This window comes from Balaenoptera physalus, assembly GCF_965194825.1.
Source record: "Balaenoptera physalus genome assembly, chromosome: 4".
NCBI classification, from domain to species: domain Eukaryota; kingdom Metazoa; phylum Chordata; class Mammalia; order Artiodactyla; family Balaenopteridae; genus Balaenoptera; species Balaenoptera physalus.
The window spans coordinates 51079757-51097771 of NC_138891.1; the positions used below are offsets into that span (position 1 = coordinate 51079757).

Here is an 18015-nt window from a genome sequence, read left to right on the forward strand (position 1 = left end):
AGCAACATGGATGCAACATGAGATTATCATACAAAGTGAAGTAAGTCAGAAAGAGAAAGACAAATATCATGATATCACTTATATGTGGAACCTAAAATAAGGCACAAAGGCACCTATCTACAAAACAGAAACAGACTCCTAGACGTAGAGAACAGACTTGTGGTTGCCAAGGGTGGGGGGAGAGGGGAGGGAGAGGGATGGACTGGGAGTTTGGGGGTGGTAGATGCAAACTATTACATTTAGAATGGATAAACAATAAGGTCCTACTGTATAGCACAGGGAACTATATTCCATAACCTGTGATAAACCATAATGGAAAAGAATATGTACGTATGTATAACTGAGTCTCTTTGCTGTAGGGATTGGCACAGCATTGTAAATCAACTATACTTCAATAGAAAAAATTTAAGAAAAAAAAAAAGAAATGAACAAACAAAACAAAAACGAACACATAGTTACAGAGAACAGATTGGTGGTTACCATAGCGGAAAGGGGGCACAAAAAGGGGAAAAGGGATCAATTGTATGGTGATGGATGGAAACAAGACGTCTGGTGGTGAGCATGCTGTAGGGTATACAGAAGTTGAATTATAATGTTGTACACATGAAACACGTTATAAACCAATGTTACCTCAAATAATTGAAAAAAAGGTCCATTCACCTGTGAAATGACTATCAGGTTTTCCCCAAGGTTGTCCTGTGATCTACACAGAGACCACAGGGTGTCTCACTGTCTACTGGACAATCTGAACACCCACAGTTCCTACATCCCATTTACCTCCAACCTTAAGGTCTCAACTTGCAGCTGTAATTCACGACAACAATGTCACCTGACATTGCAGCTATCGATGGGACAGTAAACACAAATTATGTTTGATTATCGCCTAACAGAATGGAAAAGAGGAGGGCTTCTTGGAGAAGGGGACAACTTCCACCACTCTACTTAAATACTGCTTTGAATTTATTAGCAAATTTCTAGTTTATGGTACAAAGTATCAAGCCACAAATCAAATTTCTATGAAACACTGCAACAGGCTACAGAAACACCATAAAGTAGCTACCAACATCCCATTTGGTGCTCTCTTATTGAAAAGAAGCTCTAATAATTAAACTTTGAGCAACGTAGAAATGAGTAAATATGATTATTTTTAATCAGAAAAAGATGACCCCCCAAAACAAACTCATATCTTGGTTTCTTTTAACATGAAAAGCTCTCAGAATATATATACTTCGCCAAAAATCTAAACTATAACCAAAATAGAAATCTGTTTTCTAATAAGAAGCAAGAGAAGTTCAAAAGAATATAGAAAATGGTTTAAACATTTTTTACAAATAGGCCATCAGATATGACGGATGAGTTCATTACAAAGATTCTCACTTGGATGTCTTCTAATTTTAAACTCAAGTAATGTTTTTAAGTTTTCCCTTTGGATTATATAAATCACAAGCCCAAAGCCATGAGAGAATTCTCCATCAGTCTCAGGGTGAGATGTTAGGCAGGCTTCGAAACGTAATGAAGAAGTAAGAAGTCATACCTTGAAATCATACGTGGCATCTGGGTTTTCGTCACAGGCAATAACTTCCGGAGCCATCCAGTAGGGCGTCCCGATGAAGGTATTCCTCCTGCCCACTGTTCGATCGAGCTGGGCACTGACTCCAAAGTCCACTAGTTAAGGGAAGACATATGAATAAAGTCTATGATCTAAGGTCTTACACAGTGATAAAATGAATGTGTATTTTTTTTTTTACTGTGGTAAAATATACATAACATAAAATTTACTATTTTAACCACTTTATAGTGGACAGTTTTGTGGTATTAAGTACATTCACATTGTTGTGCAACCATAAGCACCATCCAACTCCAGAACGTTTTTAATCTTCCTCAACTGAAACTCTGTAGCCATTAAACATTAACTTCTCTTTCTCCTCCACTCCCCACCCCACCGGGCCCCCGGCCCCCGGAAAGCACCATTCTACTTTATGTCTCTATGGATCTGACTATTACAGATACATCATATAAGTGGAATCATACAGAATTAGTCTTTTGGAGACTAGCTTATTTCACCTAACATAATATCCTCAAGGTTAATGCATGTTGCAGCGTGTATCAGAATTTCCTTCCTTTTTAAGACCAAATAATAGTCTATTGTATGTAGGTGCCACATTTTGTTTATCCATTCATCTGTTGATGGACACTGAGGTTGCTTCTTCCTTTTCACTATTGTGAATGTATATATTTAAAAAAACTTTTTATTTTATATTGGAGTATAGTTGATTTACAGTGTTGTGTTAGTTTTAGGTATACAGCAAAGTGATTCAGTTATACATATACATGTATCTATTCTTTTTCAGATTCTTTTCCCATATAGGTTATTACAGAGTACTGAGTTGAGTTCCTTGTGCTATACAGTAGGTCCTTGCTGATTATCTATTTTATATGTAGTAGTGTGTGTATGTTAATCCCAACCTCCTAATTTATCCCTCCCCCCGACCTTTCCCCTTTGATAACCATAAGTTTTTTTCTATGTCTGTGAGTCTGTTTCTGTTTTGCAAATAAGTTCATTTGTATCATGGTTTTAGAGTCCACATATAAGTGATATCATACGATATTTGTCCTTCTCTGACTTAGTTAGTATGATAATCTCTAGTGAATGTATACTTTTAAACTGCATGTATAAATGGATAAAGTGTACCAATGAGAAAAGCACAGGGGGTTATATCTGGTTACATCAGGGCTCCATGGGCGGCCAAAAAGAGGTGTTAAATAAAAGGCAAGCTTGGGCCATAAACGATAGTATTTAGAGGATGCAAAGAAAGTAGTTAACAGCTAAGTTTCTGGAGTCAGACTGCCTAAATTTGCATCTCATTTCTGACACTTATTAGTGATGCAACCTAGGGCTACTAGATCAACCTCTTTGAGCTTCATTTTCCGAATCCATGAAATGAGAATGATGAGATTCACATGGTGTTGCTCTGCTGTTTAAGTGAAATCATCTACATAAAAGCATTTTGTACAGGACCTGGCATATAATATTCTCTCAACAAGTAACTGTTAATTAGTGCTGAGTGACTATTCTGAGGATAGCTTATGTAGTCAGTACCTATATAACTGCTTTCCCTGCCTAATGTATGCTTTTGTTTTAACAGGGAATATTCATGAGATGAAAGTTTGGGCCCAAATTTTAACTAAGAAAAAAACGGAAATTGTATATTTTAACAAAAAGGCAAGAGCAAGTGTTTGGGATATAATCATTGGAGACATTTATATCTCTTTGAAAATAAACAATCATACGGACAGTGATTCTTTTGTAGAAGACAAATTGCATATCCTATAGGGTATCTGTCAATCTAGGCTCTTAACTCATATACATCAAATAGTCAAATGCGTGTGGGGATTCTCTACCTTATCTGGATAATCCCAGACTTATTGTGGGAAGGGTTAATAGACCAGAGAAAAGGGTTCCCTCACTGATAACTCCGGCAGATGGAAGTGGGATAATTAGTATGCACGTGAAGTAGAATATTGGGCATCCATTTTGTACAGGTGCCCTAGATAATAATGAAATCGATGTAAATATAACTTAAAACATATGGGAATATAGCAGGAATTCATTTTTCTAAATAATGAATGTCTAACTGTGGATATTTTCAATTAAAAAAATGTCATCATTGTCTGTTATAGCAGCAACAATATAAACAAACTGTAAGACAGGGGAAACCATTCCAAGGTCAGTCACTTCTAATCTAAAGGGTCTTTGCTTAAAAAACAAACTCAATTGTTTCTACACACCGATTAAGCACATGGATCTGCTTACCATATTGTATACCAATTCACTCCTCAAAGTGCTTTTAGAAAATGTTTTTTTAAATAGCCAAAGAAACATTTTCCTTTCCATTCTAGGTACAATGACCTCCAAATCCACAGTGACAAATTTACATTCATTATTTAAAAAGAAAAAACAGCTGAAACAATCCTATCATTTCCTGCAATTCCTAGGCTCACTGGATTCTGTTCTTACCTAGTTTAACTTCTGCATTTTCAGTCAGCAAGACATTTTGCCCTTTAATATCTCGATGAATCACTTTATGCTGGTGCAGGTGACTCAGCCCCTGGAATGAAGGAGAGTTGAGAAGGTTAATAGGAATATAAATCCAGATGTAAAAAATTATTTTGAGTATTAATGATCCAAAAAATTTAAACTCACCCAGAGATACTTTCATTATTTTATTTATGTCTTTCATGTGGTCATAATTCTAAATGGAGTACAATGTTTGTTTGTTCTAAACTTCAGGCAATGATCAATATAAACTGAAATATACAGGTGGTCATTGCAATGCCTGGTACGGTGTTAAATGAAACACTTGCATATCAGCTTTGATCTCGGGTAACAAGGACCCACACAAGCCATGACATGGTTTCAACACGCACATGTTTCAGCTAACAGTACTGTGAATAGTGAGGACCACCTGTATTTACCAGTTGGTAACAGTAATATCTACAGAGTCTGTACAGAAATCTGATTTAACTGAAGCCTCCACTTTTTTGTGCAATTTTTGAATTTAAAAGTTAAAAGTTACCCTCCACTTTTTTGTGCAATTTTTGAATTTAAAAGTTAAAAGTTATTACACAATTTGAATTAAACACAATAAAATATAACTCAGACCAGCCAAGAAATTTCCCATTGGCTTTAGCCAATGTCTCACATTAAAAAAGGAAAACAGCAATTTCTATTTCCTTTTTTAATGTTCATCACTGTCATTTTTCATGCTTTATATTTGTGACTTTGTGCTCATCATGTGAAATAATTATTCAGTGACATCTCAACCTGATTGTGTTCCATTTCTCCATGAATTACTCTGATTTGGGGGTTTTTTTGTGGTGTGGGTTCTAAAAACTACAGACTTGTTCTAAGGTGGTCTCATGTTTCTCAGATAAACTGTAACCTAAGAGAATCTAAAAGTGGAGTACTGAAGTAAATCATGTTATGTTAACACTTGTTAATTCAAGGTATTGGGTACCCAAGCGTTGTTTTTTCTTTATGATTTTCTGTAGTTTTAATTTTTTCTCCACAATAACAAAACCATGGTACGAAAGATGAAGTTGAAACAAAAAGAAAAAAAAAAAACAACTAGATATCTGAATCCCCTTTTGTTGAGAAAATTCAGCATGAGAATATGAATGCCCCAAAGGATCCATGTTTGTGTTTAGGAATATCAGTAAACATAAACCATGAGACAGGACAGTTTGAGGCACTAGTTTGGGTCTTATAAAATTACCTTTTTTATCTAGTCGATTTGGCTTGAGGTAGGCATCAAATAGATTAAAATGTATAGTTTTCACAGCATATTACCGCTCCATGAATCCTTAAAAGAGGGACTGAAGATCCATTTCCTTCTTTTACCATCAAAGTGGTTGGAAGCAGATACCACAGCACGTAAGTGAGCCAAAGGTTGTATTTAATGAGATCATAAAATACATGGAGTTTCTCTGAAACTTCTTGTGGCTAGGGACTTTTGGGTGATCAAATGTCCCTTCCAATGAGTCACTATTTCTCAAATACCAGTATTATCATTTGGGAGAACGTACTGGAAGAAGGAAGAAAACCATGTTTTCACACGTTTTAAAACCAGCTATTGAGAGATACTCATGGGGTGAAACATCCTTGCTGCTTTTAGAACCCTGGAGATCACATGACTGATCCCCAGTAGGGTTACCCAGGAGTGCAGAAAGCCAGAGTAGGCAGAACCAGCCCTGGAGATTCAGTAGATTCTTGGCACCCATAGGGTGGTCTGGATGACTAAATAATCTGTCATGCTTTCCTGAATGAGTAAAATTCTACATCAGAAATCCAAATTAACTTTACACAATGGCACATCAATACTTGGAGATACATGTCAGATTTGAAGGAGTTCAGCAACCATACCTCATTGTTTTTCCCTCAAATTTTGTTTTGTGCTCTGAGAAATCTTTTTGCCTACTCCAAACCATGAAGGTATTATCCTATATTTTCTCTTAAGAGTTTTATTTTTTATATCTTTTGTATTTATAACCATAATCCACCTGGAATTAATTTTTAAACATGATATAAAGCAGGTATAAGCTTCATGTTTTTATATGGATATACAATTGATCAAGCACTATTTACTGATTAAAAGACCCTTTCCCTATGTGTTGCGGCACTGCTTTTGTCATAAATCAGGTGTCCGTATGAAGTGGGTCTGTTCATGGACTCTCCATTCTGTTTCATTGGTCATTGTTTATTCTTGTGACAATACCACTCTGTTTAAATTACTTAGCAGCTTTATAATAAGTCCTGGTAACTGGCAGCATAAATTCTTCAGCTTTGTTCCTCAAAATTGCCTTGGCTATTCTTGGCCTTTTGTATTGCCATACAATGTTTTAAAAATCAGCTTGTCAAGATCGACAAACGTACCTAGAAGGATTCTGATAGGCAGTTTAATGATGCCAAGGATCAGATTAGGGAGAAATAACATCATTATAATATTGAGCATTCTAATTCATGAAATAGTATATGCACCTCTATTTATTAATGTCTTCTTTAATTTGTCTGTAATATTTTGTAGTTTCCAGTGTAGAAATCACTCACATGTTTCTGTACATTTATTTTTAAGTATTTGAACTTTTATGCTAATACAAGTGTTATCATTTTAAAATTTCATTTTCTATTTGTTTCTTTTCCTAATGTGGGTTGAATTAAAGGGATAAACATAATTTTTTAAAGCCTTCCTCCCTCCCTCCCTCCCTCCCTCCTTTCCTTTCTTCCCCAGCACATAATCTGTCTCTCAAAGGCATATCTTGGACACAGCATGCAAACTGTTTTACCTTTTGTCCCCTTATATTAAGAAGGCAGAGTAAATAAATAAATAAATAAATAGCTGCCAAGCAGATCTAGTAAGAATGCTCAGTGGACATATAATAGCCTCCTTATTAGTAGCAAGAGATAATTAAACTAATCTGAACAAACGAAAATATGACCAATGACCTCCTTCTCCCTGAAGTGAACTCAGCAAATACATGACACTATTGTCTAGACTGTTTGATTGTGGGATTTGTGGGCAAAACTGGGCAAATGGGCACATTCTTGTCCACTGTCTTGACTGGTTTTAGATATCGTCTCAAAGAATTTTTTTAAGGTAAAATCAATTAAACTAGGTTATATGTACTAAAATGGCTAAAGTCACACAAGCCTTAAATTAGTTTTAAACTTTCACAAATGGAAAACTCAAATGAGTGATCAAAATATCCCTAAACAATCCATTTCCTAAGTGGGACACTATCTCTGTGATCTAAAATCAGATTTCCAATTGGAAATCCCATAGGAAATGAATCCCAAGTTAAGAGAAATCACCCAATTAACCCTCCAAATGAGAGTGCACACGCCTATTCAGAATGGCTCTCACTTCCATTACCGCAGACCACAACACACTACCACTGCCATCATCACTGTCAGAATAAAGCTCTAAGGAGGTTTCCAACATGTTTACAAATTAGTGGAAGGTCAGTGCAAAGTTCACCACCTCCCAAGGTATCCCGTGTTGTCACTTACTCGTAAGATCTCCCTGCAGATGTACGCGATCCACTCTTCCTTCAACGTGTTACCTTTCGTGTTCTTGATCAGGTCAGTGACAGAGCCAGCACCACAAAACTCCATCACCAACTGGCAAAGGAAGCAAACACGCCATTATTATAATTACACTTCACGGCTTCCGATGAGTTAAGAAAGCATAAGGTGTCCCACCTGGCTGCTTTGGAATGCCATTCCTGCAAAGAAAAGGTGACCATAAAACGATACATAAAACATAAATTTTTATCTTAATTTTTTCCCAAAATGAAAGAAAGGAAAGATTATTTTTAATTTTCCAACCTGAAAATTATAGCTGGAAAACTAGGAAGCTCTTCATATTCTAAGTATTTGTTTTAAATGAGGGCATTTAGGTGGTACAGATGTAGTTGAGAATATCCCTGTGTTTTTATCCAACGGCCAAACTCTTCTTTCCTATAAAAGTAGCATCATTCCCCTGTCTGAAAGAGCTGTGGTTGTCTAGGCAATCCCAAGTCAGAACAATTCAGTGCACACTGTTTATGTTATTGGCTTGTAAGTGGCCCCGTAAGCCGTCAGAGTGAGGACTATCTGCTTTTAATTAACTTCAGCACAGGTTCCCAGGAGGCTGGACATATCAAATAAATTCAATAAACAATAAGCCCTAATTTAGCACTTTTCATCCCCAAAGCTCCAAGTTCTCCATAAATATAAACTCATTACAGTACTCAGCAATTTTATAAAATAGGCAGAAAATGAACATCTCCCTTAGTTAAATGGAGAAGTAGAGACTAGAAGAGGAAAAGCTATCCATTTGCTTTTACATTCATTTTCTAGGTTTAGAGAAACACATCCATTTCCATACATTCTCCCTCTTCTTCAAAAAGTCTGCCACAAAAGTCATCTTTTTATGACAATAATTTAGAATGACTAGCAATCAATCTCTGATTTGACACTAGAAACAGAACTAAAACAGGGCCATAATGAAATCACATTGATGGTTTTGGCTTTGTCCAAACATACATTCCTGACCTCAGCACCATGTCACCAGGTCCTAAAAGATACCCCACCAGGCTGTAAAATCTTTGGGCAGAAATAATGTTCCCTTTTTTTTCTGCATGTCTGGTTGAAACAATAAAAACTCATGAAATGAGTTTCCTGAATGAGTTTCTAATGTCTGTTCTGATTTATCTTCTTATGATTTTACAAAGGGTAATGAAACTCTCCAATCTTCTCCAGAGTACCCGTGGAGACTGATCAGGAGCTTTTGTAAGGAAATTTGAAAATGCCACAACAGACCTCGTTCCAACCCAGTAAGAGTTGTAAAATTACCATATATGAGAGCCAGGAAGCTATCAAAGACCACAATATCATGTTAGAAAGGACTGAGGAATCAACTTTAAGAGGTCTCACTGGCCAAAGATGGGATAATTTGAGCATCAGTAAGAATAAAAACTGCAATACCTTGAAACACATTAAATATGCTGAACTAAATGCATTAATAAAGACACCCCTTAAAAAGAATATAATTGGCACTGTTTGAAGAAAATGAAGAACCAACTTCTTATATTGAGACTGGTAGATAAAGGGAAAGAATGAAGAATTTACACTGCCTTTCTTATACAAGTTTTACCACAGTGATTAAATAATAAAAGAGGTAAAACTTCTCTTCACAAAAAACAAATATTCCATCTAATAAGTGAAGAAGACACAATAGAATTAGAATATCATTATTTCACAACCTCTAATAAACTAGTGGATTTAGGCACTGATGATCAATGGCTGCTAACATAAAAAAAAAAAAAAAAGAAATAACCAGCTATGATTTGCTTCTTGATTAGAATAACACAACATCACTTAAGGAGTAGTCTTGCCAAAAACAAAAAAACTAAACAAAACAAAAACCCAAAACTAAATCTGATCAAGCCTCTACTTCCAGTTACCAATTTACAGGGAATTCAGAGGACTGAGGAACATGTTACATCATGGGGATATAATGGACAAAACCTAGAATAAAAAACTCCACAGGGTAAATGGCCCATTTGCTCCAACAAATATATATCAAGAAGGATAAAGAGAGATGGAGGGGAAATCTGTAGATTTTAAAACGTTTAAAAAGATATACCAACAAACTGCAATGGATGCAACTTATCTGGATACTGATTTTTTTTTTTAATGCTGCTATAATTTTTGAGACAATCTACAGTCTAGATATTTGCTGACACTAAGGAAATGTGGCTGACATTTTTTAAGTGTGATAGTAGTACTGTGGATATGTGAAAAAACGTCCTATATTTTAGAGAAACACACTGGAGTACTATGGATAAAACAATATGATGATAGTTTCTTCTACAAATAGTGCTGGGTCAACTGGATATCCACATGTGAAAGAATGATGTTGAACCCTCACCTCACGCCACATACAAAAAATATCTCAAAATGGATCAAAGACCTAACTATAAGAATTACAACTGTAAAACTCTTAGGAGAGAACATGGGGTAAATTTCCAAGACCTTGGACTTGGCAATGGTTTCTTAACTAAGACAGCAAAAGCACAAACAACAAAAGAAAGAGATAAATTGGATTTCATCAACATTAAAAATTGAAGGATACTATCAAGAGAGTGAAATGAAAACCCATAGAATGGGAAAAATATGTGCAAATCACATATCTAATAAGGGTCTAGTATCCAGATTGTATAAAGAACTCTTACAACTCAACAACAAAAATATAAACAACACAATTTAAAAACAGGCAAAACACTTGAATAGACATTTCTCCAAAGAATATACACAAATATATACAAATAGCTAACAATGTTCCACATCAATAGTCATTAGGAAAATGTGAGTCAAAAGCAGAATGAGATACCACTCCACACCTTCTAGGATGACTATAATTTTAAAAAAAAGAAAAGCAGAAAATAATATGTTGGCAAAATGTGGAGAAATTGGAACCGTCCTACATTGCTGGAGGGAATGTAAACTGAGACAAACTGATGGTTCCTCAATAAGTTAAAACATAGAAATACCACATGACCTAGCAATTCCACTTCTAGGTATATACCCCCCAAAATTGAAAACAGGTGTTCAGACAAAAACTTGCATATGAATGTTCAAAGCAGCACTGTTCACAATAGACAAAAGGTGGAATTAAACAAACTGTCCACCATCAGATGAATAAATAAAATGTGGTATAGCCATACAATAGAGTATTATCAGCTGTGAAAAGGAATGAAGTACTGATGCATGATACAACATTGGATGAATCTTGAAAACATTATGCTAACTGAAATAAGCCAGAGGAAAAAAGCTAAATATTGTATGAATCCATTTATATGAAATATCCAGAACAGGCAAATACACAGAGACAGAAAGCAGATTAGTGGCTTCCAGGCACTAGGTGGAGGGAAGAATGGGAGTTCCAGCTCAATGGGTACAGAGTTTCCTTTTGGGGTGATGAAAAAGTTCTAGAACTAGACAGAGGTGATGTTTGCACAACATTGTGTACTTAATCCCACTGAATTATACACTTTAAAATTATTAAAATGGTAGATTTCAAGCTATGTGTATTTTACCAGATTTTTTTTTTTTTAAAGATGATGAGATTTGTTTCAAAATAATGGAAGGGAGGAAGTAGATGGCTGTGTAGATGGGGCAGGATTGACTACTGGTTTGATGACTGTTGGGGCTAGTTTTGGGCACATTATACTGTTCTGTCTACTTTTGTGTATTTTGGGGATTCTCTATAAATACAAAGTTAAAGCAAATCTCAGTTATGTAAAGTGTGGTTTAACAGCAGCAGGATGGACCAAAGAAACATCTTTGGGTAGAAAGAAAAGAACATTTTCTCAAGTGAGCAAAACATGTTTGTGCCCCTTCTCCAAATCCTATCTTGAAAAACACAGCAACCAGACCTCCTACAAGTGCATCCATTGCACCTGTATCAGCTGGGGAAAATGTCCCACCATTGAGCTCTATTAGCCACATAATTATAGTTCTCAAGGAAAGCAGTGGAAGCCCAGTGACTCCAGTCTTTCAAAATTAGATTGGACAAAATACTTTCAGATATTCAGTAGGAAACAATCCTGCTCTAGCCAGGCACTAATGTCAGTGGTTTCTATAATTTGCTTCTCCATTCAGCTCCAGCTGAAGGCTGCTAAGTTCTTTTCATCTCACTATGGAACAAAATGATTGTTAAATTATGTAATGGGAATTTTTTTTAAAGAAAAAGAAAGAAAGAAACCAGCCTTTGGTAGCAATCGGTTGCTGCAGCCTCACAGCGACACTGATAATTACTGCCACCACACAGCGGGGACACTCCCTCACCACAAGTAACCTCATCACATTAATAAACAGAAACAGGGCTCAACATGCCAAGCCCAGCAGTGATAAGTCAATAACTTCACATCTCACAAGCAAGAAATAATGCATCATTAATATTCTTCCTGAAAGAAAGTCCTCAAAGAGTTGACAATGGGGCAACAATGTTTGCTAACATTTACTGAGAAGTTACCATGTGCCAGGCACTGGGCTGAGTGATTTGCACTTATTGTTTCATTAATTCTCCTTCTCCTCAATTCCCTTTTCTTTATTTATTTGGAAATGAAGCTTAGTTATGGTCTGCAGCCTTATCCATGGTATATATACTCATTAAGTAACTAGAGCAGGGTTGAAAGCATCATGCTTTTTCACGTACTAGCTGTATGACCTTGGGCATGTTCCCTAACTCCGCTGGGCTCAGCACCCCGCCACCATCACTATTAAAACAAAATAAAAGCGTCAGCCTTATATGTGTGATGTGAACACTGTGTTTTACAGAATGGAAAGCTTCTGGTAGCCAGAAATCTCAAACTCTATTACTTATCCATTCTTTGGTCTGTTTGCATTTATTAAAAAAAAGTTTCCAACTTGGAAGATAGCATTAATAGCTCCCCAAGGTCCGCTTCACTTGGATGGTGAGGAGATGGCTGAAAGAGCACCTATAAAGGGCACGGTGCACATGTGTTTCTAAAACTTCTGTTAATGAAAGAGTACCAAGGACACATGTCTTTTTTTCAAGCTTGTATCATACAGCAAGAAGACACAGCAGTGCCTCCTAAAACACTGGATCTTTTTATTTGGAGGGTTGGAAGACGGTGTAAGAGGTTTAAAGAGAATCTTATATTTGAAATCCTCATTCAATATCACCTACATAACTGGGTCAGAAAAATGAAAATACACATGCATGTCACTTGGGAAGAAAGGAAGAAGGTTAAGTTAAAGTGAGGACAGAACTGCGCTCAGGCACGATGGGGGCTGGGCCTGGGCTGGACCTGGAACCTTGTCAAGGTGGAAATATTTAAAAAGCAGCACAGTGTGTAGTGCAATCCAACTGTTAGGGAAAAGGTTGCCTGGATTGTTGAATGTGGGTAGTTGTTTCTATGCAAATTAAAATGGTTAATTTTTTAAAACAAAGAGTTCTAACGTATTTCACAGTTTGCATGGTTGTTTATCACATACTTTTGTCTGATGAGCAGGATACTCTCTCTTAGAGGTTGTGGGGTAAGGAGGTACTTATTATGCCCTCCTGTGCTTTCCCGCTCCTTCAGGACGGTATTTAGGAAAAGGGTCTTTGGGAAATTGGGATTGACATATATACACTACTACGTATAAAAGAGATAACTAATGAGAACCTACTGTATAGCACAGGGAACTCTACTCAATGCTCTGTGGTGACCTAAATGGGAAGGAAATCCAAAAAAAAGAGGGGATCTATGTTTATGTATAGGTGATTCACTTCGCTGCACAACAGAAACCAACACAACATTGTAAAGCAGCTATACTCCAATAAAAATTAATTTAAAAAAAAAGAAAAGAAAAGAGTCTTTGGCCTCAGCTGATCCCAGAAGCAGTCCCAGAAGCACTATGTGAGTCTTCCCTGAGGTCGCCCCCTAACCGGGAGGGGCATGGGTTTGCAATCAGCAGATGTGGTCACTTCTAACTTGCTTTTTTCCAACCCGAGTCACCTCTGAAAGAATTTAAAAAGGTTTATTCGCAGAGTCAGCCTAAGAGGCTTAGGATGATTTCTGGGGTCCCTATAGTATTCACTCACTTGCTAGTTAATTGGTTTTAAGTTCCTATAACAAGAAACAAAGCTTTAAGTTATTTTAAGACTGCAGGACTAGCCTAGAATATCTTGACAAGAACATATTCCCCCCAAATGTCACTAGTCAGTCACCCACAAGAAAAATGACTACTAACAGATTCCTTCTCTTTTGTAGTAAAAGGAGGGGTGGGAGACAGGGGTGAGGAAGAGGAGGGAGCGGGAGGATGAAGGTCAACCTAAGATGAAAGAAGTCTGCACCAAGCAATTGCAGGGGCAATCTAAGAAAAGGAGAGGAAAGATAAACTTCCAAGAATTCACAAGTCTGCAAAGGATCAGCCTATTGACCTTGAAGGTCCAGAAACATCAGCAAGGCACAGGATATTTTTATCATGTGTAGCTGGGAATAGCCAAAGATCCCATCTGCATGATTTATGAAGGTGTTAACAAAACCCAAACTCAGTACTTTGTTACAGAATGCTGCTTCATTTGCCAAAGGTAGTTTAAGTTGCACAATATAAAATGTGTGTATGGAAGTACAAAAATTGATGGGTATACATTTATCATTTCAGTTAACTGATGCAAAGGTAAAGCAAAACTATGGGGAATTTCAAATTTGGAAAAGCAACCTATACTGGCTTTTGCATTCATTTTTATTAATTTTTTAAAATTTTATTTATTTGTTTATTTTTATTTATTTATTTTTGGCTGCATTAGGTCTTCGTTGCTGCATGCGGGCTTTCTCTAGTTGCGGTGAGCAGGGGCTACTCTTGTTGCGGAGCACGGGCTCTAGGTGCGCGGGTTTCAGTAGTTGTGGCACGCGGGCTCTAAAGTGCAGGCTCAGTAGTTGTAGTGCACGGGCTTAGTTGCTCCACGGCATGTGGGATCTTCCCAGACCAGGGATCGAACCCATGTCCCCTGCATTGGCAGGCGGATTCTTAACCACTGCGCCCTGGGGGAAGTCCCTTGCATTCATTTTTAAACTAGCATGTGTTTGGGGAAACAAAAACTCCTTTGGCTTCTGAATTATATTCTTGGACTTGAAAACAGAATGCTTATAACCACAAATTCTAAGTCTTCCAAACATACAAAGATGGGCCCCAAGGATGTGAAGTCTCAGATTTTGTCAATAAAGTTTCTGGATATGAACCACATTATATGTTGAGAATGACAATCACAGTTTGAATCTACTAAGCCAGCTGGTATTTTTAGCAACAAGAAGCCTGCTCAAAGGACAGCTAGAAATGCTCAGTAGTCGCCCATGTCTAAGGAGAGAGCCGTCTGAGAATCAGCATGACAGCGTTCAAAGAAAGAGAAGTTAGCTGCATCTTGGATTTGGTACCTGGTGTTCCAATTTCTCAGTATGCATGCAAGATCTTCTGGAGGGTATTTCCAGTTAGGGGTAAATCACCGCATATCCACTTGAGTCATGGACTCAATCATAGAAACTAACCTTAAAGGCTAGTTTTAGAAGAATTTGGGATGGGGATAGGGGAGCAAGTTTTCAGGAAAGTTAAAAATAGGAAAAGTAGAAGCAACACTGGCTTTAGAGGACTTAGGACTAAGAAACTTGGTAGTTGAGAATTTTGAGAAGTGCAACACAAACAGGAATATTGACTTCAGCTCAAAATTAATCTAGAATAGGAACCAGAGGGTTGTATAGACCATTAGCAGAGTAACTGTAAGCATATATAAAGTCTTCCTTTTGCTAAGGTGAAAAGCAGTTTAAGCACAGTTCAAATGAAATTCATTGGGATAAAAGAAGAAATCATTTTCACATTCTTGTCACAGAATCACCCGTTAATTCATAAAAATGACTCCATTAAAGCTGAACTCAAGCCCAGTTGCAAAGTATTAAATCAGGTGCAGCTTTAACTCTGTGTTTGTATGTAAGCAGCTTACATTCTGTCTCTACGGGTCATGCAATGGGGCAGCTCCAAGACTGGGAGACTGTTTACAATCCCTCCTCCTACTATTTCAGGCACGCTTCTATATTTACCAAATTCAGCCTTTACAAATTTCTACTCACAAATAATAAGATTCAATCACTTCTCCAGACAAGTGACCTAGGCTGTATATATGAAGGAAGAGAATTCTTTAGTAATAAAATTATCAAACACTAATTAACCCCCTCTCCCCTATCAATGCCTCATTTCTGATGCATAGAACTAAGAAAAGAGTAAATTTCAATGAACTGTTCAGGAGACTCAGCTACAGGTGGTTGGATTTTTAATGGTACTATCTGCAGCACTTTACATTTCAATCTTAAGACAACCAAAAATGTTAGTAAGCATGCTTTTTGCCAAACCAAGATGCTACAGCAATGTAAATCCAAACTATAAGAAACTTGGATTTCGGGGGCTATGGCCAACATCACTGCAGATTCTAGAAAGGATCCCCCATTGGTGATTGAAAGACATCTTGGTTCATCCCACTATCTCATTCCCAGATGATCTTACATGGGGCGTGGAAAAGCAATGTCAGTGCATGAAGTGGAGCGTGCATGGAAGACAGAAGGCAGTGACGGGGCTCTTGTGCAATCGGAGTGGGCGCGTGCCCTCTAGACAGCCGAGCTACTGCTCTAACGTGCTGCTGATATTCAGCACTTCAGGCCCAAGAGTTCCAGTTCATCTGATTTTTCAAAACCTTTCAAGGAATCCAGACTTTTGCGTGGAACTGCTGTATTTTTTTTCTAACGTTGGCATCATTAAAGCACCACCACCTTCTGTGGGCCAAACTAAACCCATTTACCTGGGCAGCAATTAGTCTCCGGGTCGCCAGTTTGAAAACTCAGACCTCGTCCAAAGTTACCATTTTTATAAGAAAGAAACCAATGACAGTGATGCTGCCTCCGGTCAAGGTGAGACTCCAGGTCTCCGGACGCCAGGCCAGGTCTCAGCCAGCTGCTAGCATGTTTCCCCTAAATGCATGCAATATAATTTCTTAACGCTTAGCTCTACAAGTCTTCAAGGATACAGTCTAATAAGTGGCTTATTGAGTCATCTCAGTATAATCATCTGCTATGTCACTTGACCAACCTACATTTTGGAAGCTAATCAGAAATGTTTTTCCTTTTATGAGATAGTCTAGCCCCGTGATTGTTGCGGTGGTATCAAAAAAAGGTAGCAAAATATTTGTGATTTCGCTTACTAACTTTAGGAAGTTAACCCATTTAATAGACAGGCCTTCTCACTCCCAGTGTCTGAATGGCACGCAGCAAAGTGGAGAGCTTCTCTTTGCTGAGATGCAGGAGAATGAGATGGCCATGTTGTGTGTCAGGGTTCGCCTTGTTTCTGAGAGATCGGAATCTTTATTGAAAGAGCTCCCTTTTTTGATTTCCGGATCAGGCCCTGAGCAGTTGATAAGGGAGAATTACTTGGCCATTATCAGAAGTAGTTGTATTTCCACAAAGAGCTGGTATTAAACAACAGTTTATCTCTACGACAAGACTGATAGAATTCACACAGATTATAATTCAATCAGACACCTGAAACAGCACATATATTGGTTGGTGGCCTATGTGCAAACCTCTGTCCTCCAGCCACAGCAAAAGAAATACCTGGGGAATAGTTCCTGTCACCTGAAAACTGGGAATAAATGTTAGAGAGTGCTGCCCTTGGTTGCTACAGGCTCTGTCTCTATATAATCCATAATAATATTTTTATATAAATGTAATCCTAACAGAATGCCATTAGCCCAAAGAGTCAACTATCTGTGACCTTTGCAATTATTTGCTAAAACACTCCGAAAAGGTTTAATGTACTTTTCAAAGTATATTTCTTAGACCTAAGAAATGCTGTCTTCCGAGCAGCTAGCAGGTCTTGCTGTCCTCTTTGAAAGCTGGGGAAACTGACAAATGAAGATGAACGGTGAACTCAAAATAAATTTGTGTAAACGCAAAGCTTCAGTCCTATTTGGAACACCAACCTCTGAAACTATTTTTCACAACTATTGGAACTATTTTTCACAACAAAAAGGAGAGGAATGTAGGGTTCAGGGGCTTGATTCTAGCATGAGGCAACTTGGGGTTAGCTAATAGACTGGCTTCATCACTTACTAGTTGTGAATCCTTAAGCAAACTTCTTCACTGCTCTGAGGCTAATTTCCTCATCTGTAAAGTGGGGATAATGAGAATATCTAATTTGCAGAGGGGTTGTGAAGATCTAATGAAATAATATGACAATGCAAACAAATACAGTACTTGGCACATGGTAAGTAGGTGATAAATATTACTTGCCATTGTTATTAACACAGAATGGCCCAAATTTAGTGAGTCAGAGGCCTTGGAACAAGTACACACTATTATATTCTATAACCAAGTTCCCATCAATATTGCGATCTGGTGTTAATTTACCAACTATTATGTTTC

At 37.4% G+C, this 18015-nt stretch overlaps 1 protein-coding gene across 4 annotated transcripts in view; it reads right to left on the reverse strand.

The window, feature by feature from the left end:
* The window catches only part of TNIK (TRAF2 and NCK interacting kinase), a 406211-nt gene that overhangs the window by 125886 nt on the left and 262310 nt on the right, over positions 1-18015 (reverse strand). For all 4 annotated transcript variants that reach the window (XM_082458916.1, XM_082458915.1, XM_082458918.1 and 1 more), the window contains exons 5-7: positions 7568-7678; positions 4019-4109; positions 1535-1665 (exon numbers count right to left, since the gene is read on the reverse strand). In XM_082458916.1, the coding sequence (XP_082315042.1) occupies positions 1535-1665; positions 4019-4109; positions 7568-7678 (333 nt within the window). The remainder of the gene's footprint in view (positions 1-1534; positions 1666-4018; positions 4110-7567; positions 7679-18015) is intronic.